This window comes from Lathamus discolor, chromosome 5, assembly GCF_037157495.1.
Source record: "Lathamus discolor isolate bLatDis1 chromosome 5, bLatDis1.hap1, whole genome shotgun sequence".
In the NCBI taxonomy this organism is placed as follows: domain Eukaryota; kingdom Metazoa; phylum Chordata; class Aves; order Psittaciformes; family Psittacidae; genus Lathamus; species Lathamus discolor.
Window position 1 is genome coordinate 42,361,223 of NC_088888.1, and position 25,030 is coordinate 42,386,252.

The 25,030-nt window shown below is 40.2% G+C and overlaps 1 protein-coding gene across 1 annotated transcript in view; it reads left to right on the forward strand.

Annotated features, from left to right (window-relative positions):
- The window catches only part of UST (uronyl 2-sulfotransferase), a 157,345-nt gene that overhangs the window by 64,082 nt on the left and 68,233 nt on the right, over positions 1 to 25,030 (forward strand). The window contains exons 3-4 of the mRNA XM_065680536.1: positions 11,542 to 11,697; positions 19,463 to 19,542. Coding sequence (XP_065536608.1) covers positions 11,542 to 11,697; positions 19,463 to 19,542 — 236 coding nt within the window. The remainder of the gene's footprint in view (positions 1 to 11,541; positions 11,698 to 19,462; positions 19,543 to 25,030) is intronic.

Sequence of the window (25,030 nt, forward strand, 5' to 3'; positions counted from 1 at the left end):
CACATTTTGAGCACCTTTTGGACAACATGTGGGCAAGTCTGCTTGTTCTTGGGTGGGGACTTTTTGTTTTGTTTTTCGTTCTTGTAATCAAAATGTGGGTGGGGATTGGTAAGAGGGCTGCTAATTACTGGTATTTGCTTAAGGTCATGTTTTGCATGAAGATGCTCTTGCTTTGTGAACCTCATGCACTGCATTATTGGCTAAGTGCAATTATTTACCCTCCTACAGCTTCAGTTCTGAACTGTGAACTCTACTTGAACTAAATTAACTGTAACTGTCATTATCATTAAGATAGCTTCTATTCACATGCCTAGATAACTGTCCACATTTAAACTAATAGATGGTTAAGGTCAATGAATGGTTTAATATGGCACATAAAGAAGTGGCAGAAGAAATTAATCCTGAATCCAACATTTGAAATATTTCATTACAAATAATATTTCCAGTTGTGATCTTCACAAAGCACAGATGGTGTGATGCACCTTTCTTTAGCAGCACACACAATGCATGGATGAAAAAGACCCTAATTTGTTTCTTTCAATCCTGGCAGTCACTTACCATGGCAGGCATATCTTTGCCCTGCTGTATTCAGCTGTGGTCAGTCTCATGTGGCGCTATTACATGAAGCTCTCCAGCATTTCCCTGATGCCTGCTGCATTCATCAGGGGGAACTGCAGCATGCCCTGAATTAAATGAAAACATGAGAGGGGGATTTGGAAGGTTTAGAAAGGAAGTTACAGAGTTAGAAGGATTCTAATTTTGTGTGTCTGCTTAAAAATGCTTCAAAGCTAGAAACTGAGGTAGTGAACAAGAAGCCATTGCCCTGGGTTGGGGTGACTGCTGGCTAGCACTGACAGTATGTAGTTAGCTGTAGTGGAAGGCCACCAACAGTTGATATGCACTGGACTGCACTGTTTTGCAGAGTGCATTCCAGTGTTTTGTTGGAAATTGTATTAGTCTTGGCTTTTTGTCATGGCTAGGTGCCAAAACTTTATTTTCTTTAAATAACTATGTGGGTTTTTTCCCAGTGGAAGAACTGAAAATAGCTCTTGTTCTCTGAATAAGGACTAGCATCATCATGTTTCAGGAGGTCAGGGTATTGGTATGTTTTTTTCAGATAAATGTGGCAGCAGCAATTTTCTCAGTGCAAGTAGAGAAGGAAAGGTTTGCTAAATGCTGTACATGAACGTTGCTGGTGTGGTTCTGGTTCTCCCTTTAAGGCCAGTTGAGCCAGCTTTTCAAGTCTTCCCCCAGTAAACATTTACTGACCGTTAAAGACTAGCAGTGATTACCCTTGCCACTGGTACAAAGGTTCCTGTGCCTGTAGTATGAAGGTATGTGTCTGGTGCAGGCCACTCTTCTTTGGTCCTTAGACACCAAAGACTTGGCCAGAGATAGACTCATCCTAGGTTTTCACGAGTTCTAAGACAGATCTCTGTGTGTGCTTCTTTCCAGGTAGCTGCAGTCTCCAACAACCCTAGCACACCACTGGTGTTGGTGGTGTTAGTGCCTGCCAGATAAAAAGGAAGTTACATTTGGCCAAACTATATTCCCTACTCTGTCAGTAAACAATAATTCTTCAAGTTAAAGCACTTGAATTTCCTAGTTCAGATCTCTTTCTTGCTAGGTTTTTTTCTCAGTCTCTGAAAATTCTGATCTGAAGGTTTTTGCAAAATGATCATTTGTTTATAGCCTCTCTTAGCCTCTCACAGACTAAGCAATGACTATAGATGATGCTGGCCTGTTTTTAAAAAACCTGTGAAATTGACATTCATTAGGGACTGGTGATGTTCAGTTGATACATTTCGTGTCTGAGCATTTCTGAAATAAACAGGTGTATTTTGTTCCTGTATTTGGGTTAGCTATTTCCTTAGCAAAAAACTTCTTGAAGTTTTTTTCCTCCATCCAATGTGGTGGATCTGACATCTGAGGACAAATTATATGATCTTTAACAAACCTATTGTTGTTATCTATTGAAAGCTTTTCCCCTGAGAACTTGGCAAGAGCATCAGGATATGTCCCTCTATATGTGTAAAGGAGCTGTGCATGTAGATGACAGATGAATTCAATTCAAGTGGTGGTCTATTCTCCTTTTCTTGATGGTTGTCCCACGGGATGCCTGTGATGGACCCAGTGTCTTTTGATATCTGTTAGGATGTCATCAAAACTCTATGCTTAGCATGTGTGTGACATGCTTCAAAGATGTAAATGAATACAGACATGGATGGGTTCAAAATGAAAAGAAATAAAATGCATAGACACAATATAATATTTTCCAGTATGAAGACAGGCTGAGAAAGTTGGGTTTATTCAGCCTGGAGAAGAGAAGGCTGCATGGAGACCTCAGGAAGGGGCCTACAGGGATGCTGGAGAAAGGACTCCTCATCAGGAGCTGTAGCAGTAGGCAAAGGGGAAATGTGTTTAAACTTAAACAGGGTAAGTTCAGGGTGGATATAAGGAAGAAGTTCTTTACTGTGAGGGTGGTGAGGCACTGGAACAAAAACCAAGCAAGATTTGTGTCACTTTAGGTGCATGCTTAATAGGGATTTTAAGATCATGAATAGTGGTGTGTGTTTGTGATAGAGCTGATATTCTGTGTTTAGCTGTTCTAAAACAAATGGTGGATAATCTGTGAAGCAATCAATCCAGGGCAGGGTGGGAGGAGATTTCAGTGATTAAAAAGCCTTGTTGTGTTTGTAAAATGAAGAATTGTTTATGAGATATTGTGCAGTGTGAAAGTTTCCATCTAGCAAAAATCATCAGAATTTAGAAATGCTGAAATAAGTAACTTCCAGTGGCTATTAGACACAATACCTGGCTGATAAAAATCAAAATGCAGTAAGTGCCTTAACTACAAAGATCCCCTTTATAGTTTGAAGAACTATGTTTTACTGTATAACTGAGATTGAGTGTAGTACAGTGAATAAAATTCAGTGATATTAAAAAACATAAAATATTTCTCCACTTTCCTCAGGTTATTAAAGGCAGTGTAAAATAATTGTAGAAATAGTTGGAATAATCATTTTATGTCCTTTTAAAGTTTTGTTCTCCTTCCTTATTTTTGTTTGTTTTGTTCATGTGAATATATCGATCAAGAATCTTGAGAACAAGAAATTGTTGTATTTTGTTGTTTACCAATATAGAGACAATGATTACTTCTGTTTTTAATACTTCCTCACTTTACAGTGTATCAGAAAGGTGTTGATATGAGGAAGCTAACTGATAGTAAATGAACAGTACAAAGAGACTTGGGAAATTAAAGCCAGATTGCCTGTCATAAGAAGATAAATCCATGAGACGTACTGTGCATGCTGACATCCTGCAAAAGTTTAAACAGTAGTGAATTGGCTTTACAAAGCCCGATGTTTTCAGCCTCTCAATTTTGAAAGACTTCAAGACACAACTGGGATGCAGACTTTTTGAATGCCTGGAGTCTGCAGTTTTCATCCATCTAATTTCAGAGGTGCTTAGGAAGTATTCAGTCATTTGGTCTGTACTTTAATTGTCAGGCTGTGTGCATAGTTAAAGGTGAAACACAGCAGCCTACCCACTGTTACACAAAATAGAAAAATTCTGATATCACCAGTTTTGCAACCTGTAGGTTTGTTCTATGTCAAATACCATAGCTAAAAGAGAAGCTCCCTCCATTGAAACAGAAAGGAGTCCTGCCTTGATCAGCAGGAATGACATTTGGTATGCTTGAGGAACAGATTGATCATTTCGGATTGCAGAAGGGTGAAATGGGAGCACTTGATACTGGGCTGCATCCATTGGTGCCTCCAACTTGGGGCATCTCCAACACCACAGGATCCACTTGTGACTGAGACATGCGCTGTTGTCAGTCAGGAAAGTATTCTGCGCCTTTGAGTCATTTCAGGTGATGCTAAGATTTCTTCTGGCTCTGCTGGAATTGTTGGCTAGTAGCACACTGTCCTTCCTGTGGGTACTTTTTGGTGTTGCTCCTTCCAGGTGGTGACACATTGTCATGAGCTAGGTTTGAATCTGTGACTGGCAGCTGTGAAGTAAATTCAGTCCCTTTGAGTTTCTCTGAACATGCGGAGTGAGAGCACCTCAGAGCCAGCCCATCAGTAATGAGCATTTGAGTTACAGTTCAGCAGAACTAGCCTGTTTTACAAATTCAAATCCAGTTAGGGCTATAAACAACCTTTATTTCAGGCTGCAGTTGACTTATAAAGTGCCTCCTCAAAGTGCACTGGAAAAAACAAGCGAGCTGAAGACATTAAAATAAAATGTGAAACTACTAAAGTAAAGAGCAGGAGGGCAAACTGACACACAGTATGACACATCCTTGGCAATGATGAAACCATAAGGAGTTGTACTAGTGCAGCCCAATAGGTACAAAAGGGTTAACCCTCAATCTGAAGAAAGACAGAGGAATAAATTATTTAGTCTACCACTTACCACATTCAAATCCAGTATTATTGGCTTTGGGGTGAATTCATGTATATTACATTGGAAGGATAGAAACTACTCTAAAGTAGTTAGGTTACTTAAGGGAACACCAGTGCTGTGATGTATTATAAGAAGTTTTAAAACCAGGCTTAGCTACTTAATATCGCTCATGTTGTAGGTATCCAGTATAAACATGTGGGCTGGATGTGATAGGATTTACTGCTTAAACAGAGAGTAACTGTGCCAGTGTGTTCTGAACACATCACAGAGTGTACAAAACCCTGGGCTCAGGAGGAAAACCAGCAGTTTTAAATTTTACAGTTCCAAGATACATACACATATAGCATAAAAGCTGCACAAATTCTGCAGCTTAAGGGGTTTTCGATACGACATGTAAAACATTCCAGTGGAAAATTGGGTAATTAGCGACACCAAAATTCTTGACCTACTTGAATTCATGCTAGCTCCCACAATGAATATCAGAGTCAGTGAACTGTGTCCTTATCATTTCTCTCCTTTATCTCATTAGAAGATAGACGCATACATAAATGACTTCCACATTGTGAGGAACTTTAGAAGTAAGAGATCAGAATATTGCTTTTCACAAGGAAGCTTTTGAGGGTCTTCCTGTTCTCTTTCTGTTGTCATCTTCATACACTCATGTAGGGTAAAAGAGAGAGTGACTTTATTCAGCACCCCATTCTATACCAGCAACAGACTCATATGGTTTGATTCTTCAGAATGCCACCATGAGATGTATTAAAAAGGGATATCCACAAGATACAAAGAATAATTATTCAGTTCTTTTTGGACTTAGACACAGCACTATATCTAATTTTGGTCCCAGAAGAAGTGAACAGGTTGGAAACTGCAGAGGAAAAGAAGAAGAATAGAGATTGAAAAGTGTGCTAAGTTAAGATAAGGGAGAAAGGAAAAGATTTGGTTAATCTAGCAGGTACCCCTTCCCCGAGCAATTGCCTTCTGGGTAGGGTGATTCCCTCTCACCTGCTTCATCCCTGATGGGAGCCAGAACAGCCTTTGCTTGTGTACAGTGAGTGTTGCTGAGTGATGAGAGAGCCAGGAGTCCGGCTTGCGCCTCCAGAGGCTGGCTGATATTAGTGACCACCTGGAACTGCTGAGTGAACAGAGCACGTGCTCTTTACCAGCCTGTTTGACTCTTTGTATGCATCTGCTGGATTTGAATGTTGCTGTAACTTCACATGCCTGAAATAAACCTGCTTCTGCACTCTTGGGCAGGGAGTCTTGTGGAGCAGGTTGCTGAAGCAGAGGCTTTGCTCAGCTGTGAGCTGCTGTTGTAAGAAGCTAAATCAGCTGCAAGGTATAAAAGGAGCAAACCAAAATGTTTTAACAGGATGCAGCCAAACTTTGAAAGTTTATCTTTGACCTTTTCTTAATAATTTTCCCAGGTTGTTATAGTTTCAATTTTCTGTACATATAACCATAATATCTTGTAATGGGACCTAATCTGAGACTTTACAGGGAGACTTTACTATGCTTTGGATCAAACTCTTTTTAAATTTGTGAGGGGGAAGTGCTTCTTCACAGAAAAAATAGTGGAAGTTTTGATACGGGCTATACAGATCTGTTTTGTGGGGCACATGGGGAACCATTAACTTTGGCAGACACTTCATAGTAATGCTTTTCTTTAGTCTCAATAAGTTTGACTATGTCTGCAGCCAGTCTCCTTTTGCTGCTTGTGCTCCTTGCTTATGTTTTCAATTTATTTTGGTACTTAGGGATGTTGACTCATTAGGGAACACATTTAAACTTACTCTTCCAAAAATGTCAGCTGCCAAACAGATGAAATGCGTTGCTTGGGGTGGAGTGGGGGGGAAGTCATACTCTTTCAGTTAAATTTAGTTGCTTAATGAAAATGCAACAGGAGAGCCTTCTGTTTCTTCTGCTGCCCTATTTTCAGTGCTCCACTGCAGCTTGAAGGCTTTCAAACTTTGAAAAGAAACAAAGTTCACCCTTACATTTCATGTGGTTTCTAGTGTATTTTCAGTGATCCATAGAGAAGATCATGCTGTCTGGTCTGCTAAAGAGTTGGTTAATTCCAAAGCCTGTCTCCGTCCAGTGTCACTAGGCTGCATAGATGGATCTTGATATAACTGGATCTGTGTGGTTTACCTGGGGAAGAAGGAGGATAACTTTATTTTGTTTTCTCTCTCTTTCATTTTTCAGTCATGTTTTCTGCCAACATAGCTTTGTGTTAGCACTTTTTCATTGTAAATGCTTTGAAAGTGAGTAAGAAGCTGATATTTGCTTGGAATGAAATTTTGTGCAGCAATTCCTGAAGTTATGTTTGGAATATGCTATCTCTTAGTGGCCTTGTAGTTTGTCTTTTAATAGGCCACGGCAGGCTTGTGACAGACCTCAGTTAAATAGAGGCATCCAGCAACTCTAAGAAAGTCTCAAAACTGGTGAATGAATTATCTGATCTATCTTCATGAAACTCGCAGTGTGAGAATGGATATTCTCTGGAGTTGGTAAAAGATGAGCTAAAAATGAAATGCATGGTGGGTAACAGAATTCTGGAATTTGTTGGTGTAGCACGTTGGGTAAGAAATTCTTTAGGCAACAGGTATAGATGTGCCTTCTAACAACCCATCTGCAATCTTTGGGGGCACTGGAGGAAGAGAGAGACAGGAGAGAAATAGACTGCTGGCAGTGCTCAGGTTGGCAAGTGCCTAACTAGTGTTTTTCCACCACTCATGAGCAAGATGGGCCATTGTGTTGACCCAATAACCAATTTCCTAAATTCTTGTAATTCAGTCTCAGTCGGATGGGAAAAAAAATGGTAAGTTGGCACTGGGAAGATGTGATATACGGGGATGTGTGTCATTAGCAAATGTTTCATTGCTTTCATGATCTCACCAGGTTTGTCTGTGTGAGTTGGCCTCATTCAACTGATAAACATGGAGCACTATCTGACCACAGGTTAGTCGCTGCTCAGAAAGGGGAAGCCAGTGCTGGTACCTACTTCTGTACTTTCTTATGAGTAAGGGAAGGGGTCACTTGCTTGCAGAAGTTGTGGAAGTAATGGATTGCATCTGGGAACATGTATCTCTGACACGAGTTCTTTTGTCTGGGCAAATTGCACCTGGGCTGGGAAATTTTTGGCAGAATCATACTGGATTTGGTTCAGTAAAAGAATGCCTTAGGCCATTGGGTGGATCCCTGAATTGTTGACACTGCAGTAATTACCCAGCCTATTTTTTCTTTCAATGGTGCAAAGGCTTACCTGGAGACAAAGCCACCACTGAAGATGGAAGCCTGAGCTTTTGTCAGGCTATCTGAGAAATGACTCCCCTCCTAAAACTGGCAGAGCTACTTGTCAGTCATCATCTGTAATGTATATTCATTTCGAGTTGAATTTGCTTTTTCTTCTTGATTTCATTCACAATGGTTGCTGACATATTTAAGTGTGGAACAAAGAAAAAAAAGTTGAGTTTGAACTGACAAGTACATTGTTACATAACTTTCCAAACCTTTAGAGAGAGCTGTTGTAATTATACTGTGGGTTTTACTTTTTTATAGCTAGAAGTACTAATTCGTGTAACTCCAAAGTGAATTACATGTTTGAATTGTTTATATTACCTCTGGGCTTTGATGCAGTGCTCAATAAAGTAATTGTAATTATTTTCAGGTTATGTATATTGTTACATGAATATTGCGTTGCCAGAGCATCACCTCAGCAGCTAGTCTACATGATACATACTCTTATTGTAAAATAAAATGTAATCCGGTTAGTGTTTTGTAAACCTCCAACTGCTGTTTTCCATCTTGATTCTGTTAATATAATAGGAGCCTCCTTTTCAAGTGCCTTCTCTGTCACTATTTCTTCTGTTGTCTGAGTCTACTGTAAGTATTGGGGGGGAAGGAGAGGAAGAAGTTCCTCTCTGAAGAAGTTTTCAATTTCTTGCGTTTCTAGATCTGCCTGATACAAACTCAGGATCCAGGAGGAAATATTTCTTCATCAAATTTAGACATTTTAGAAAATTACTTAGACATTTTCTAAAATGCAGAAAACAGGTTTGCAGCATCCAGAGAGAACTGGTCACTTCAAACAAATACTTGCTTATGTCCAAAAGCCTGTGTACTGAAGGGCTTTGTGTACTGGGCACACCTTCTGGTGCACTCAGGTGTGGAAGTGGAATGGTGACGTAAACAGAAGAAACATGAGCAAAGCTTCAGCAGCACATCCCTAAAGCCAGTCACATTCAGCAGTGCTGTCAGTGAAGTTTTGATTACTGTTAGTGACTATGTTCTTCTGAAGTGAGCTTTGAGCTGTAGCATTTATCTTGAATCCCGTCTGATTTTACCTAGATGCATTTAGATGTTTACTGAATTAAGGCATTGATGTATTTGTCTCCTTTAAGATAAACAGTTGCCTGAAAATAATAGCCCTTTATTTCAGTTTTGTATAACTGCAATGAGTATTTGCTTAGTTTCTTATTGGGGGTTGCCATGGTTATTGTCAGCGTGCAAAACAGAATTGTGCTACATAGGAGGGTGAGTTTCAAAAAGAAAGGTGAGAACTGGCAGAAGTTGGTGGCAACTGTCACTTTTTTGGCTGCTAAAGTTGCTTGCACATAGAAAAGAGAGACCTTATAAATGCTTGCTTTATTTCATTTCATTTTAAAGAATTATATTAATAAAATTCACCCAAAGTTACTGGCTAATCAAGCCAGGGGTTTAATTAGAACTTGGATGTGATCTGCGTGTAGCAAAATTCCATGTGAATGAAGTACCAATGAAGACAAAATTTTGCTTGTTATATGGCGAAGTGCAGCTCTGCTATGAGAATCCAAGCAGTTAATGGAGCATTTTTAAATGTTTCCACAAACTCTCATCATTTATCACATTTCCAGGATGCTAGGCAAACACATGCTGTGTGTGCTCTTGCTCCTTCACTGGCACTTGTCAGCATCTACTTAGCATTTCTCTTGAAGACTTCACATATTTGCACAGCACAGTATGCCAGAAGTGTACATCTGAGCAGAGGAGAACCTCTCATCCATTCCACAAGTTACAGGGTGGTTGCTTGGATAGTGCTGCAAGGCTGTTGGCAAATACTGGGTTTTGTTGTGTAAAGAGATGAATCAAAAAGTGGACAATCCAGAATATGGCTCACGTGTGTTCTTGCGTAAGGAAAACTTTCCATGGTGGTGTTCCTGGTGTTACTATCAACATAATATAATGTGTTCAAAAGTTAACCTTTCAGACATCATTAGCAGTCGTTTTGGAAATGGTTAGCTACAGCTGCAGCAGAGACATGTTAAATTCATCACCCCTGGAGTTCTCTAATCATTGAGGCTGGGATTTTCCGTTTCATAGGAAGCAAAGCTTCTGAGGGAAAGATTGCTAAGGAACAAGGGGGCTAAGTATCTCGTAGAAAACTATAAAAACATCACAAAATAGTTAGGCTTGGTGTGTTATGTGGGTTCTGTATGAGCCTTGGGAGGCCCATGTTTAGTTGCTGAATCAGCAGGTGTGATTGGATAAGTTGGAAAGCTTAACCAAGACCATGTTCACCAAATACCTACCCCTTCCCAAGGTAGTTCGGAGGATGGTTGTTTCCATGTTCATGTTGCAGTGAAGGATATCCTAAACACTGCAACCAGTAACAATAGTAAAGTTCTTATTGTTGTGAAGTGTAATGTTAATAGCAAGGTGCCAGTATGGTACCATTATATATAGGGGAATTCAGATTTTCCTTTTATTTATGGTTTTTTAATTCTAGTTTGCAGTCCTCTTGGAAAGTAATCTGAAGGTTTTCCTGAGGAATATTTTTTCTTCTCTAATGAAGATCTGTTAGCTTTTCAAATACCATAAGAAGTGCCAGGAGCCCATATGCCTCATATGACTTCTCTGATGTTAGAAATCCTTCTGCTTGGAGAATGTGATTGCATCAACAGCAGAAGTAACTATAGATTGAGACACACTATTACTTTGGCATGTGAGTTGTTTTCTGCACTGAACACGTCGCCTGGAACCCGGATGCACTCCCTGTGTCAGGAAACATTTTGTACTGTTCTCTTACTAGGAAAATGAACTTCCCATGAGTGAGTGTGATATATGCACTGCTGTGAACAAAACTGAACTCCTGGCTATGTTAGCCAGTTTAAAAGGCTTGAAAGAAGATGTCTCTTGGCCTATATTATCAGATGCTGCTGCTATATGCAATACTTTGTCTAGTGCAATAGTGTAACTTCAGAATACCTTTTATTGAAGCAATAGCCCACGAATATCATCCAGAAACAAACCAAGGCTGCATCCAGTGTACTTCAAGACAGTGTACTACTTCTCACTTTTTGTTGTTTCCCATGGAGAAGAGCATGGTGCAAGAGAGCATGGGCTGGAGGTCATGCCCAGTGGGCAGGTTGGATGTTTCTGTTCTGTTTTGAGGTTTAGTGAACATTACCTCTACAGAGGTGATCAGACTGTGCCAGGTGACCTCCAGGCTGCCTGTGTCTGAAGCATTGTTTATTGTGCAAGTACATACCTAGCCAGTGTCATGATTTGTTCTGTGAGTCTCTTTGGAAGATTGATGTTTATATTTGAAGTTGAAACAGTTGATTATTCTTAGCTCTGTACAACTGGTGGTTGTTGCTGGGGTGGTTTTTTTTCTTTTTAAGCTGAAGTTTTTCACTTTAGGCATTCCTCTTGCATTATGTCAGCTTCACTTTGAGTTGCCAAACTGTAGTGAAAAGTCACTCCTCTTTGTTCTTTGTATGGGAGGCGGTCAACTAAAGGTGATTACTTGTACTGAGGTTAACAAGCAGCAAGTTTAAGCACATCATCATCTTCTCTAGAAGACATCAGCAGAGCCTTAATGTATCTGGAGTAGTTACCAGTCTGCACTGTTGGCTTAAACTGTATCATGAGGGGGAAATCTTAGCTTGCCACCCTCTGAGCCATGTGTTTCTAGTCTAAAGAGCTTCTAACTTGCTGGTGAAAGTGAATACTTCTGACCTGGGCAGAGCCCTAGAAATTCTCCTGTATGTATTTGTTGGCTTACAGTCAAAACATGCTGTGATTCAGAGGTACACAGAAACAAAAATACCAATATACTGACTCCATGTTTTTTCAATCTCTATTTAGGTACTTCCTTTCCCCAGCCAGGTGGTCTACAACAGAGTTGGAAAGTGTGGGAGTCGAACTGTGGTTTTGCTTTTGAGAATTTTATCAGAGAAACATGGATTCAACCTGGTTACATCTGACATCCATAACAAGACAAGACTGACCAAAAATGAACAGGTAACTTCATCTTAGATCCTGTTTTCTTAGTATGTTTGTGAGACTGAGAGACAAAGTCATATGCTGGCAGAAATCATATTGAAAATGCATACTGATTCTTTGACCTGAGTAATCAGCCAGAATTCATCATCGTCTGAGTGGCTTCAGTTAATAGGCAAAATGGATGATAGAGCCAAGAGCAACATGATGTGGAAGCTAACGAGAAAAACTAACTTCCAGTGAGCCAGCTCATGAATTTAGTCAGCATAGCAGTTGGTCCAGCAGTGAAGCAAGAAGGGTTAGTACAAGAAAAGTTAGGTGCTAACAGCTTCTGGGATCTGTACTAATATATCTTCAGGCACAACCATTTATCATATAAGCAGACCATCTTATTTAGACCTAACTTCGGTCTCTTTTAGCAGAGCAGGAGTAAATAATAGCCAACAGTTGTTTTTTTTGGGCTTTTTTCCTCACTTTCTTCATTCCGAATTTTCTAGGAAACATTTGCTTCAAAAAGTTGTTCCCCGGTGCTATACTAACCAGTGTTGCTATAATTTGACACATCCTTGATCCTATCTCAGCCTCTTGCTCATCTGCCTTTTTCATGTTATCACACAACTCTCACTAAAGCAAATGAAAATATCACATGAAACCTCTTTACCCAGACACCCCTTTTCCTGTTCCTTTAAAGTTGTAGAGGGCATTATTTTTGCAGCTTTGATTCCACAAAAGATCCAGTTATTTAAATTCCTTTCTATTTAGGGTAACCACGTGCCCTCTGAATATCACTGCCATCAGCAGATGCTGATGCAAGTAATACAAAAAACCTCAGGCTCTGAAGTGTATGGATACAGTCAGATGCTATAGACATGGCTGTTGCACACAAATTGCCCACAGCTGCTATTTTGATCTACAGATCAGGTAGAGGCTGCAATAACTGCCTGTGTCACTTCTAGGAATAGCACCTGCAAACCGCAAAAGGATATATGTGATGATCAGAATACATACCTGGGCCTGGCAGTGGCATTGTGCTATGATTGGGGGTGATTTATTTGTAGCCTGTTTATGAGCAGAAGCTTGTTATTTTAGACAAAGTGGTTCATTTCAAATGGAAATTTGGGAGCAGATACTTGTCCTGCAGGTCCCACCTTCCTCCCTTCCAAGATCGCCATTGGTGTCTCATGAGCAGCTGCCTTACCTAACCCCACATGGTGTCTTAAGTTCAGCCCAAGGTGGGACCAACTAGCAAGGGCTGCCACACCAACTCAAAGGCTTCTGTGCACAGCTGGGTGCAACATCCCAGGGGAAAGGCTTGGCGGGGAGGACAGTGTATCCCCAGTGCCCCTGCTTGTGGCCAAGGGAAGGCCTGGGCTGCAGTTACTGCAGCATCCCTCTGTGTATCCTACTGGCAGCACCATGGAGCCTTGGGAGTTTGCAGAATGGTCCCATCAGGTCAGGGTCAAACTATCCTGAGCTGCTGGCTGATTAGTTTTTCTGCTTAACTGTAGGATATGGGATAGAAGACTTCAGTGGGTATGACTGCTTTTGTGTTTTGGGTTGTTTGGGTTTTGACTATGTCCTTCATCAGGTATCACATCGCAACAGTCTTCAGTGCTTTAGTCCAGCATATGGAGATTCCGGAGAGGCCCAGGCTTATTTTTGATTCAACCAGTACACTGACACAGGATAAATATCTGCATTACTTTTTGTGCGCCAGAAGCTGTTTGGTTACTAGATAGCAAATGTGCTGGAACACAGATGATACTGGATAAATTGATACTGAGCTAATGATGTACTCTATAGATTGCCCTCCTATAACTTGAGTCTCTTAAATTATGGCTTATTTACATAGTTACAGTACGTTCATAATTTAATGAGTACTTTCGCTGAAAAGTGCCTTTGATCAGCAGGAAGCATGCCTGGAGACAGTAACTGTTCTGTTGTTCAGGGTGGTTTTAGTTGTCCTCTCATTTTTTATGAGCAGAATAGGAAAAATTAAGTTATTTCCCCCACCTTTAATGTGGTGTACACAAGGGGAAGTTAAGAGAATGGATGGTCTCAGGCTCCAGGCCTTGGAATGAGAGAAAAGAGAGCTGGGCTGGGCTGTAGGCTCCCAGCATGAGCATGGGCTTCTCACTGAAGATAAGTCTCTCTTCCTTTTGTAATTGTCTGTACTGTGTTTGGTTAATGTCCTGATCCAGCCAAGACTTTTATGTAAATGTTTAGCTTATGTAGTCTGCTGTTGTTGAATAAAGTTAAGTATGTAGGTGTTCTTAATGACTATGGAGATTGCACATAACTGGAATCCATATTTTCATTGCCTTTCCCAGTCTCCTTCCTACCAAGACGTTTTCCCAAATTATATGTTCCTGCCAGCAATTATAAGTCCAGCATTTGAACATCTGTGGGCATAAGGGAGTGAGTTCTGGAAATAGGTTGGTTAATCTGTGCCTTACCATTGGCTATAATATTTCCAAATAAATTAAATTCAGAAAATAATGTGTATTATTCATGTATACAAAGTTAATCTAATTGATGTGGCTTTAGAATGACACACAAACTGCTGCAAAATAATTCTTCCCCTTCCTTGCCTTCCTCCCCACCACCCTTCCTTTTTTTTGGTTTGTTTTTTCACTTGGAGAAGTAAGAGTGAGTATAGATGTAGATATATTACAGAGGTACTGATATGAATCACAGGAGTAATTGACGGTTTATCCTCATATCATTTACTTCTACCACTCATCCTTATGGCCATGCAGCCAGCTTTATGTATAATCCCAGTTTAACACACTAAAATTCCATCACTGATTTTTCTTAAGTGCTTCTAAAGACAAAATTGGTCATAGCAGCTTGGGGAGCTGGAGAAATTCTTGAAACTATTCCAAGTTTTTGAAAGCTGAAAACAAAGACCTAGTCTCATTCCTGTGAGTTGTTTGTGGAAATGATACCGAGATGAAAGTGATATACCAAACACCTGTAGATACTTGTGCTTCCTGTACCCTGCGTGCCTGAAAGCAGTAGAGGAAGGTAAAGAACTCACAAGAAAGACACAGAGATAATTTTTTTTTGTCCTATTTTATCAGTGTTAGTGGAGACCATAGTGTGATCCAGCTGACCTCACTTGGAAAATTCCAGTTGCCTCATCATTTTTGTACATTTTGACCTCAAATTCTCCCAGTGAAATAACAGCAACTTGGAAAAAAAGAAGTGGTAACGTTTTGGCTGTTGTCTGGGTAGGATTATTATCAGATTATTTCTTTTTGTTCCCAGTAGAATTTACCTATTGCAAACCTCGAACCAAACCGGACTGTTATGAAGTTAGCTTGGGGAATTGGCTGTTTACAGAAGAGGGAAAGGTGGTGTCCTCTCTCACAAGCTTTGAGCTGAGTTTTTAAGCAGGAACAATGCTGTGGCTGGAGCAAAGCCATCCTCCACGTTTCTCCCCTCTGGGGGAGGGCCTGTCCAGTCTCCCTCAGAGTCATTTAACTGTGCCATCTGCTGGATTGCGATTTGCAATACAGCAACAAATGCACGGGTGATGCTGAGCCATTATGGTTTAATTTCTTCAGCATGGCTAACTGAGATCCTACAGTAGTAGTGTAGGATGGTAGACTAAGGAAAAACCTTTCCCTCTGGGTATTGCCTCCTGATGTTCTTGCTCAGGTGGGCTTTAAGATTCAGAAACAGCTTGTGGTATATAGGATTGCATCTCTTTGCAGATCTGGTCTTCTTTAAAGGTCCTGTTTAAGGATCAGTGCAGAAAAGGAATTTTGGAGGAAAATTTACAATAAAAGCTTAAGGAATCACAGTGGTAGAAAGATATTATGCTAGGGAGCAAAACAGCATTTATGCTAAAGGCACTGTTCTTTACAATAAAGTGTTTATGGAGGAGAGGTGGAATGACAGCAAATGTGTGTTGACCACACCACAGAGGTATTTGCAAGTGCTTGTTGTGGTTTCTCATCTCTGCAGACTCTTGCCATGCAGTGTGCCCAGTGCTTTTGGTTTGCTTTTGCCCTGCAGTTGAGCTGATGTGGCTGGGCCATGCCATAGGCTCCGCTGGTGGGTTGGGAGCATGTGGGAATGGAATGTCACTGCTTGCCTCTCCAGTCTTTGTGTCCTGGCATTTCCTTCTCCCTGGATCCTTGTTTAGCAGCATGAACCCTCTGGTGCAATTCAGTTAATTTCAAAAGCAAATTGCTATCTTTTTCAGTGCTGTTTCACTGCAATAACCTAACTTTCCCAGGAGAGCTCAGGGCAGCAGCAAGAAAGAGGAATGGCTCTTTATGGGCCCTTATCCTAGGGAGCATATGCTCCATTCAAGCTTCCTCCACATATTTCTACAGCTGCTCCCTCCAAACATGGATGTGTTCTGGTTCATCCCTTTCCTAACAGCATTTGCCAGGGTAGTTTTGCTTCTGCTGCTTGTGCCTTTTCATGTCTTTCCAACTCGGATTGGTTAAGACAATCTCCTATATCATTTGCGCTTGTATGTCTGTCTCCTTCATCACTCATTCCCTCCAAAGGTGCTTGCTTTCCTCAGCTGTTATCTTCTGCTCAGTCTTCCTCTGTGTTGGTACTCTACACTAGCCATCTTGTAAAACCCAAGAACCAAAACCCCAAACCAACAGCAAAAGAACCCACTGGAGACCTTATTCTTATGGGAGACCTTTGAAAATTTGTATTTATTTATTTATTTTTCTTTAAAGTCATCTTGAAAGGAGGCACTGACTAATGTTGGCTTGTTAGACTGAAATCAGTTCAGCACAATGGGATCAGAGAGAGGTAGGCCCATGGGAAATATGGCCACAGTTTGCATGTGGCTGTGAGCCATTACAGTTACTTATTTTTCCCTCCTGACATCTGTGTGTTGTTTCTGTTGAGCCTTACTTACCCTTTTGGCACGGTTTTTTAAAGGATGGGTTTTGCTTGTTTGTTCATATGCACATTGTAGCTTTATCCACATCTGCTTGCAAGTCTAGTTCATCATTAAGTGTCTAAATGTGAAGGTACTTTTAAGTCAAAACAAAATTCTGTGCATGCTTTGGTGTAAGCTATTGTCATAGCTCAAGAGATTGTGTTTGGTAGCAAGGGATTTAAAAAAAGCCAGGAGCTAAATGCTGTCCTGCTCTCTGTGCATCTTTCCAGACTTTGCTCCTGAGGCAGAAGTGCCTGTTCTGGTACAAAAACTGGCTGACACAAGCCTGACACTGGCATCAGGTGAAGTGCAATGGGAAACATGATAGTGGTGTGATGTGAATCCGCCTGGTGCTAGCAAATTGGTACCAGCCCTAGGGAGAGATGAGGAGCAAGGGAGGCTTGCATGGTGCTTTGTAACACTCACATATACTACTCCCACACATTTATCTAGTGGTATTATATTAAAGGTGCCTGACTTTTTAAACTCAGTGGGATTAATCTGTATATGTATACTATCTTTACATCTCAATATTTATACTCTAATACTTGTTTGTTGTTTATTCAAAGATGTAGTTACAGTGGTGACTGTAATGGCATGAATGAAGTTTTTATTCCATATCAATAACTTCCTTCTGTCATCTTCCTTCCTTCATTTATTCATGCAGATACAGTAACACAGGTAAAATGACAATAAACATAAATAAAGCTTTGTACAGTTCTGAAAATTTCACTTCTCTTTCACTTTTCTGGGTAAAAACAAAGAAAGAAGCCAATTGAGACATCTGATAGACAGTCTCTAGAGTCTCCCCTTGTTTCAGTCTTCAAGATGAATGAATATAATTTTTTGGCAGACAGAGTCCAAAAGAAATCTTGACTTGTTTGGTTTGCTAGGGAAGCCTTTGTCTCATCAGAGAATTAACAAACAGTAGCCAATTGCTTGTGCCAATTATTACAAAGTTTCCTAGGCTTTCTAATTCTGGTCTGGGCAAGCTCTTCTCTTCAGGTTTATTAATTTCTTTTTCACAACATTTATGTTGTACTGAAGGAACTGAAAGATCTGTTTATACTTGAATCAACCAGTCTGGAGTCTGTATATGACTAGCTAAATTGGGGGGGGTTGGTATTCCCTTCTTGCCACTTTTTTTAAAGCACACATCTGTCTGTTTTCTCTTATTTCTCTTTTCCTTTCATATTGTCTTTCTTTTGACGGTCTTTTAAGTTCCATCCCCTTGGGGTTATAGCCCTTTGGACTTAATATATCTTTAGATTCTAATACACCATGATGCGCTTTCTTAGACCTAATATGCCTTGATGTACTTAAACTAGTTTGGTAGGAGAAAAGGCCTATCTTGAGAAGACAGACAAACTGAACTGCTTGCTTCAGTCCTCATCGTACACGTATCTGTATAAAATTGTTTAAGGCAGAGAAAAAGTAGGTAAAAGCATATCAATTTCTGCACTTTTTTATTTCGTGCTAGAAGTTAAATAGCTATAGCTTGTGTAGTCTGCAAGAAGAATGCAGGTTATGTGTCCTAGGAAAAAACGGAGAATAAAAGATGGATGAGAAGCAGTAAGATGTGACATACAGCATAAAAACCATGGCAAAATATCAGTATAGCTGGGAGATAGAAGGGAAAAAAAATGACAATTGTTGTCCCTTAAATGTAGTTTAGTATTTGTTATGGCACAGACATTATTTTCTACAATGTTCTTCAGGATTTTAGTGCAGTAACTCTTCACATGCCAGTCAGTTTATCTTGGCCTCGTAACAGACAGGTACTTTGTCTGTGTCAGGTATAGGATTAAAGTGTTAAGAAATAGATTTCTTTTTTTTTTTTTAAGTCTCCTTAATGGTGTTTAAACTTAGTACATCAATTGATATGGCTCAAACCAGAATGTTTGCTTTACCTTCTCTTCCGCCCTCCCCACCCCATTTTATGAATTTCTGTTACTTTCTGTATTGTTTTCTACTACCCACTTTGCAAAAATCAATAAATATATCATTTCAAATGTATTTGGGCTCAATATCCATAGCATAACATGCATTTGAGCACAGAACAGAAAATCTGAACATAAATCTCAGTAAATTAATAATAAGGAAGCAAAATTAACCAGGGTGTCTCAACTCACTAGCATGGTGCTCCACTAGATGCTTTGTTTTCTCTAGATCTAGATAGAGCTCGGCTTACACAACCTAGATACTCATATCCGTGGTACGCTGTCTTCAGTCTATGCTGTTTACATTATTCCATTTTAGTGATCCGAAAAATTTATTTATTTAAGAAAAAAAAAAAGTGAATGTGCCTGAACTAGAACTTAGCATCATCTTTCTAAAAGTGCCCAGTTAATCTGTACCTTTGATTTGCTGTAATAGTGAAAGGATTAGGAGTATGGATTTCTGTATTTAAACAGGTGAATCAGTGTTTTGGCAATGTTGGCTATTTTTATTCTTGTATTAAATTGGTCATTGGCTCAGCTCCTACTTGCTGTTACAGTTGCAGACGTTTTACATTTTGACATTCTGGTGAAAAGAGACACTGTTTTCAGAGGGCAGCTGCCACTTGCAAAGCTCTGGTGCAGATTTAGGCAGAGGTTAGATTTTTCCTTTAGTTCATGCCTTTCCTTAAACTGATACAGGAAGTACGTCAGTTCAGTGATGGCAGGATGGTGTCTGCAGCTTAAACTTTCTTGCTTAAACATGAAATAGTAATCATGCTATCTTGATGGCAGTGTTTGGGAGGGATAGTGGGGCAGGGTTCCTGAGTAATTCAGACTTGAAAATTGCATATGTTGTTTGTGTAGTTGTATCTGCCTCAAAATGTGTGTTGATGTAACCTGGAAAATGTGATTTGTTAATTCTTTTTAGATGGAATTGATTAAAAACATAAGCACTGCTGAGCAGCCCTATTTATTCACTAGACATGTTCATTTCCTCAACTTCTCAAGGTAAGGCATTTTTTCAATTGAAGTCTTTTTCATTGATTTCTTGTAATTGTAATATATGGAACGTTTTCCCTCCTTTTTACATATAAACGATAACATTTACTTCCTCTCCCCTTTCTGGTGCTGGAAGTCACATTCAGAAGTTTGGAGGGGTTTTTTTCCTCTTTTTGCTACATAATAGTTACGTAGAATATGTTTGTGAAAAGCCAGGATGCTATTGCATGCCTTTGCCTCCAACCTGATCTTGGTTTACAACATTGCCAGCCAACATGCATGAGCTGGTAACTTAGGTCTTTAAACTGTGAACATTGTTGCAGAGGTTTTATCTCTGTATAGCCGGATACTAATACCAGATTGAAAACTCCACTGAGTGCGTTAATTTTGTACCCGGAACACCTCTTCACCAGTTTAACCAATTTAATTTTGTTCTGACAAAATATTCCCCGTTCCACAGGGTACGGAAGTATTTATAAACCATGCAAATGGATTATGCTCTGTATCATGGGAGTGCAGTCCCTCCTGGCAGCCATTTAAAAGTATGCAGCAAGACTAGAGACATTTATAGCATGGAATGTGAAGAAAATTGAATTTGGATGAAACTTGGAAGGAATTTTTTGAAGGAGCAAGTGATGCCAATTAGCATTTAGCCAGGACACAAGGGTTAAAGCTAACTGCAGATGGTTATTGCCCAAGTTGTAATTTTAATTTGGAAATTATATTTGGGAACCATGCCATCTGTGCCACTAGGTTGGACTCCATACATTTAGATTAAAAAAAATGTTTGTAAGAGTGTGAATTTTATGAATTTTCTGCAGGTCTTTGCAAGAGGTTGCATTTTGTTTTTGTGGTAATGTCAGTGCATGTCCTCTGAATGTATGGCTTGGGTAGATAGTGTAGTGATAAAATTTTGGGGGGGGGAGGGCGGGGAATGGAAGGGGAAAGAGGAGAGGGGGCTGTTGTTTAGGGTTTGGTTTTGCGTTTTTTGGGTTTTATTGGGTTGTTTTGTTGGGGGTTTTTTAGAAAACAAAATATTTTGAGCAATTGGAATTTCACTTGAGAAATCAACTTAAGTAAGACCATGATTTTGTTACATGAAAACAAGAAGAGTTAAAATTCCCATCCTCTGTTCTCTATTCTGATTCCATGAGAGTTCCATTTCTAATGTATTATCTTCAAAAAAAATGAAACTCATAGAATAGGACGTCACATCTTTAATAAATGATCTTTCTGCCAAAAGGCAAGATCAAACAAGTAGCCACATAAAGAGATGTTTCTTGATTAAACTGGTTTTTTTAGAGATGGGACGCAACATTAGTACATGAGAAAGAAATGAACATCATTGCCTCTTTTTCATCCCAACATCCCGTGCTCTATACATATGGTACATCCTTGCCACGTTGGTAACATATTTCTTTTGTTCTGTAGCCATGGGATGAAATCTCTCTGCATTTTTCTTCCAATACAAGTCCGTGAAAACATATAAAAATTATGTGAGATGTGTAAAAGTATTTGCAGCTTCCTTTTTGGCTGTTTGTTGCAAACCTGGAAAACATATTTTTCATTTTATTGAGAGGACACATGGTTTAAGTAGTAGCTGTAGAGTAGTGAAAAGACTAACCTTAAAATGAGACATCATTGAAGTACATCAACATTGCTTACTATTGGTTTAACATTTCCTAGCGTTTTCTGATAAATTAAACATTTGAGAGTTTTAGTCTTTAGTTTCAAAATTTATTGGTGGTATTAACAACAGTGAATAGTGTTGAATAGTTGCTCTGTTCCTTAATTCTAGGGTGATACATTTCTGTCTTTGTAACTGATTTCATTAGGAACTGGGGTGTCAAGTATCTGTTTTGCAGAAATTTCAAGAATGTGATTTAAAACCACATTATAAATAATACAGAACTGTGAAAGCATTTTAGTATTACCGGATTTTATTTTTTTTTTAACTGATCCTTTATAAACCACCTTTAGTGACTTGAGCTGAACTCAAATTGTCTGTGGAATACCTTTCTTCCTGTTTGCCACAGCTTTCCTGACAGCTCACATGAAAGCCATGCAATAGCCCAGAAACTAAAAGAATGAGGGTCAAAGTATTGATGTGGTGTTCTCTTGGCTAACAGCTAAAGACCTTAGACAGCAACTTGCTGTGACCAGCTCAGCACAGTGGGGAGTGGGGTGGGTGCTCAGGGACAGGGAGACCACTGACTCTGCAGGCTTAGGGCAGCTTCAGATCTGTGAAAGGCTCGAAGATCAGCTTGAGGATTGAAGAACCCTACTTTGGTGACAACCCTTCCTCCTTCCCAAGGAAAGGGATGAGGCTTTCTACATACCGTTGTGACAGAGCCCTTACTGGAAATAGTGAATTTTTGCAGGTGCAGTCATCCAGGGCATTAATCCAGTAACTTAACTCATTTCTCGTTTGGCATTTTATACCTTTGAAATCAAGCTTTTGTTCGCAGGAAGGGATAGAGAATGCTTTAATCTCCTTTTTCCCTGCATATATCAAGCTGGCAGACAGGTAGGAGTTATAAGGCATGCTGTGCTTGAAGGACACTCTAGGGACAAAAGGAGTCTCTTCTATTTGCCTTGCAGTTACCTGCCTGAGACCTTTCAAGATCTGTAAGGTTTGTTAAACCATTTTAGAGGCTATCACCAAGGTACTAGAGACGCAGTCATGCAAAATAGAAGTCTGCTTTGCTTTTGCATAGAAATGAATCATTTCTGTTGGAAAAGACCTTGATGATCATTAAGTCCAACCATTAACACTGCCAAGTCCATCACTAAACTGTGTCCGTAACAGCCACATCTACAATATTTTGAACGCCTCCAGTGATGGTGACTCAGCCAGTTCCCTGAGCAGCCTATGCCAGAGCTTGGCAACCCTTTCTATGAAGACATTTTTCCTCATACCCAATCTGAACCTCCCTGGCACAATGTCAGGGTAATTTCGTCTTGTCTAGTTGCTTATTATCTGGGAGAAGAGACCAACACCCACCTCACTACAACCTCCTTTCAGGTAGTTGTAGAGTGCAATGAGGTCTCCCCTGAGCCTCCCTTTCTTCAGATTAAACAACCCCAGTTCCCTCAGCCCTTCCTCATCAGACTTGTGCTCCAGACCCTTCACCAGCTTCATTGCCCTTTTCTGGACCTGCTCCAGCACCTCAAGGTCTGTCTTGTAGTGGGGGCCCAGAACTGGCCTCACCAATGCTGAGTACAGGGGGATGATCACTGCCCTGGTCCTGCTGGCTATGCTATTTCTGATACAGGCCAGGATGCCACTGGCCTTCTTGGCTGCCTGGGCACAAACAGGCTTACATTCAGCAGCCATCAATCAGGACCCTCAGGTCCTTTTCCACCAAGCAGCTTTCCAGCCGCTCTTCCCCAAGCCCTCTAGCATTGCATGGGGTTGTTGTGGCCCAAATGCAGGCCCAAGGCACTGAGCCTTGTTAAAGCTAATGCACATGGCCTCAGCCTGTCATTCCAGCCTGTCCAGATCCCTCTGCAGAGCCTCCCTGTCCTTCAGCAGATCAACACTCCCAGCCATCTTGGTGTCATCTGCAAACTTACTGAGGGTGCAATCGACCCCCTCATCCAGACAGCTGATAAACAAGACATTAAACAGAACTGGCCCAATACTTTCTTCTATTAACCCTATTTGGAAATGTCTTTTATACACAGAGGTGAATGTTTTGATGCTCTTTGTCTTCATACTAGCTGTTAGCTACTAGGGATTTCTTTGTTCTTGATTGGAAAGAGGGTATTTCTCTGAAGTTTTCCATAAAACCATCCAGGCTGTGTTTGATGGCATTGCGTTACACCACTTCTGCCACTTCCTTGGTTCCAGTTGTCTGTCAGTTTTATTGTCAAATTATGTGGCTAGTTTCTCTGTCTTTTGCTCCTTATTGACTGGAATGATTTTGTATTCCCTGGTATTTCTCCCCATGCATCTGTCTGCTGGTGCTGTCTCCAAACAACTTGCACTCTTCCTTTTGATCACAGGTACTCTCAAACCTCTTGCTAGTGAGTATTTTTCTAATCCATTTAATAACTCTGTGACTCTTCTCTGAATCTTCTCCAGCAGTTCTGTAAGTAAGTGTAAGTATCAAAGCTGTACTGTGGACCTGTACCAGCTTCACTAATGTTGTTTGCAGTAGAAAAAAATAACTTTGCAGTTGCCATATGTAGACTTACTAAAGCTGCAGTTATGCCAGAGCAAAATGGGCTTTCAGGACAAGTTGTTTTTCCAGTGTGTTTCCTAGGTATTTTCCTAATCATTCTTTACCAGGTTGCCGTTTCCCATGTTATAGAAATGGCTTTCACTCCTTGTATTTAAATGTGTTAACCAAGGGGACATGAAGCTTGCAAAATTACTAGCTGCTGACCTACTGCAGTCGATGCTGTGAAGAAGAAAATTAATTGAATAATAAAAAAAAAAATAAAAATATCCTTTATGTGTACTCTCAGAATGCTGGGATCCATTGGCCTATGTTAACAAAAAACAAACAACTTTTTTTCTCATGTGCCCAAGGAGCTCTAGAAGTTGTCAGTCGTTATCCTCTGCTATGAGCTGTAGTGCACAGGGTAGAAGCACCCACCTCCTTTTGCACAGAGCTTAGGAATTTGGGATGTTTGCCTCCACTCAGGGACATGCGCCCGAAGAGGTCACACTGCAGGACCAGGATGACAGATATAATTTATCTTTGTTATATTCCAGTTCTTTTTCAAAGTCAGTGCTGCATGTATTTAAAAAGAATTGTGGGAGCCATTAAATTAGTAAAAATACTGATGTATATTTATATCTCTTTCTGAATTGAAGCTTACATACTAATGTTGCTGGGAAAAACATCCAAAATATGCGTCAGAAGCAAATATTAAAAAATGTCTCTACTCTATGAAGGTAAAGATTTATATGCTGATACATCACTGAGATTGCAGGTGTTATTAGTAGATCCAAGCAATACAGTGTTAGAGTGCAGAAGCTGTGAAGAGCTAGAATAACCTGCAGAGAAGCACCAAAAGCTATTTCAGGATAGGTACAGGTTGTTGGCTGTACTTTATCATGAATCATAGAATAGTTAGGGTTGGAAAGGACCTCAAGATCATCTAGTTCCAACCCCCCTGCTTGGCATCTCTTAGCCTGGGAAAAAAAATGAAGCATGAAGAAGCTTCAAGTCTGTGGAAAATCCCCACTTGACCTGTAAGTAATCTTCAGCTGAATTTAGTAATTATAACAATCTTTGGGCAGCTCTTCAAGATGCTTGGTGTGTGCTTCAAGTGTCACAGGTTGCAGAGAAGCAGAACTTTTGTGGGAATGCACAGGGGTGGTGAGGCCATGGTTTTGGGTCAGACTGAGCCAGGGAGAATTACACCACTCCTGTTTTGGACACAGGAAGGCAGCTTGCCTCTCTCCAGCACCAAACTGTTATCTTCCACGCATGTATGTATGGACCCTCGTTCAGGCGCAGTGAGAAGCTTGGCCACTCCCTCC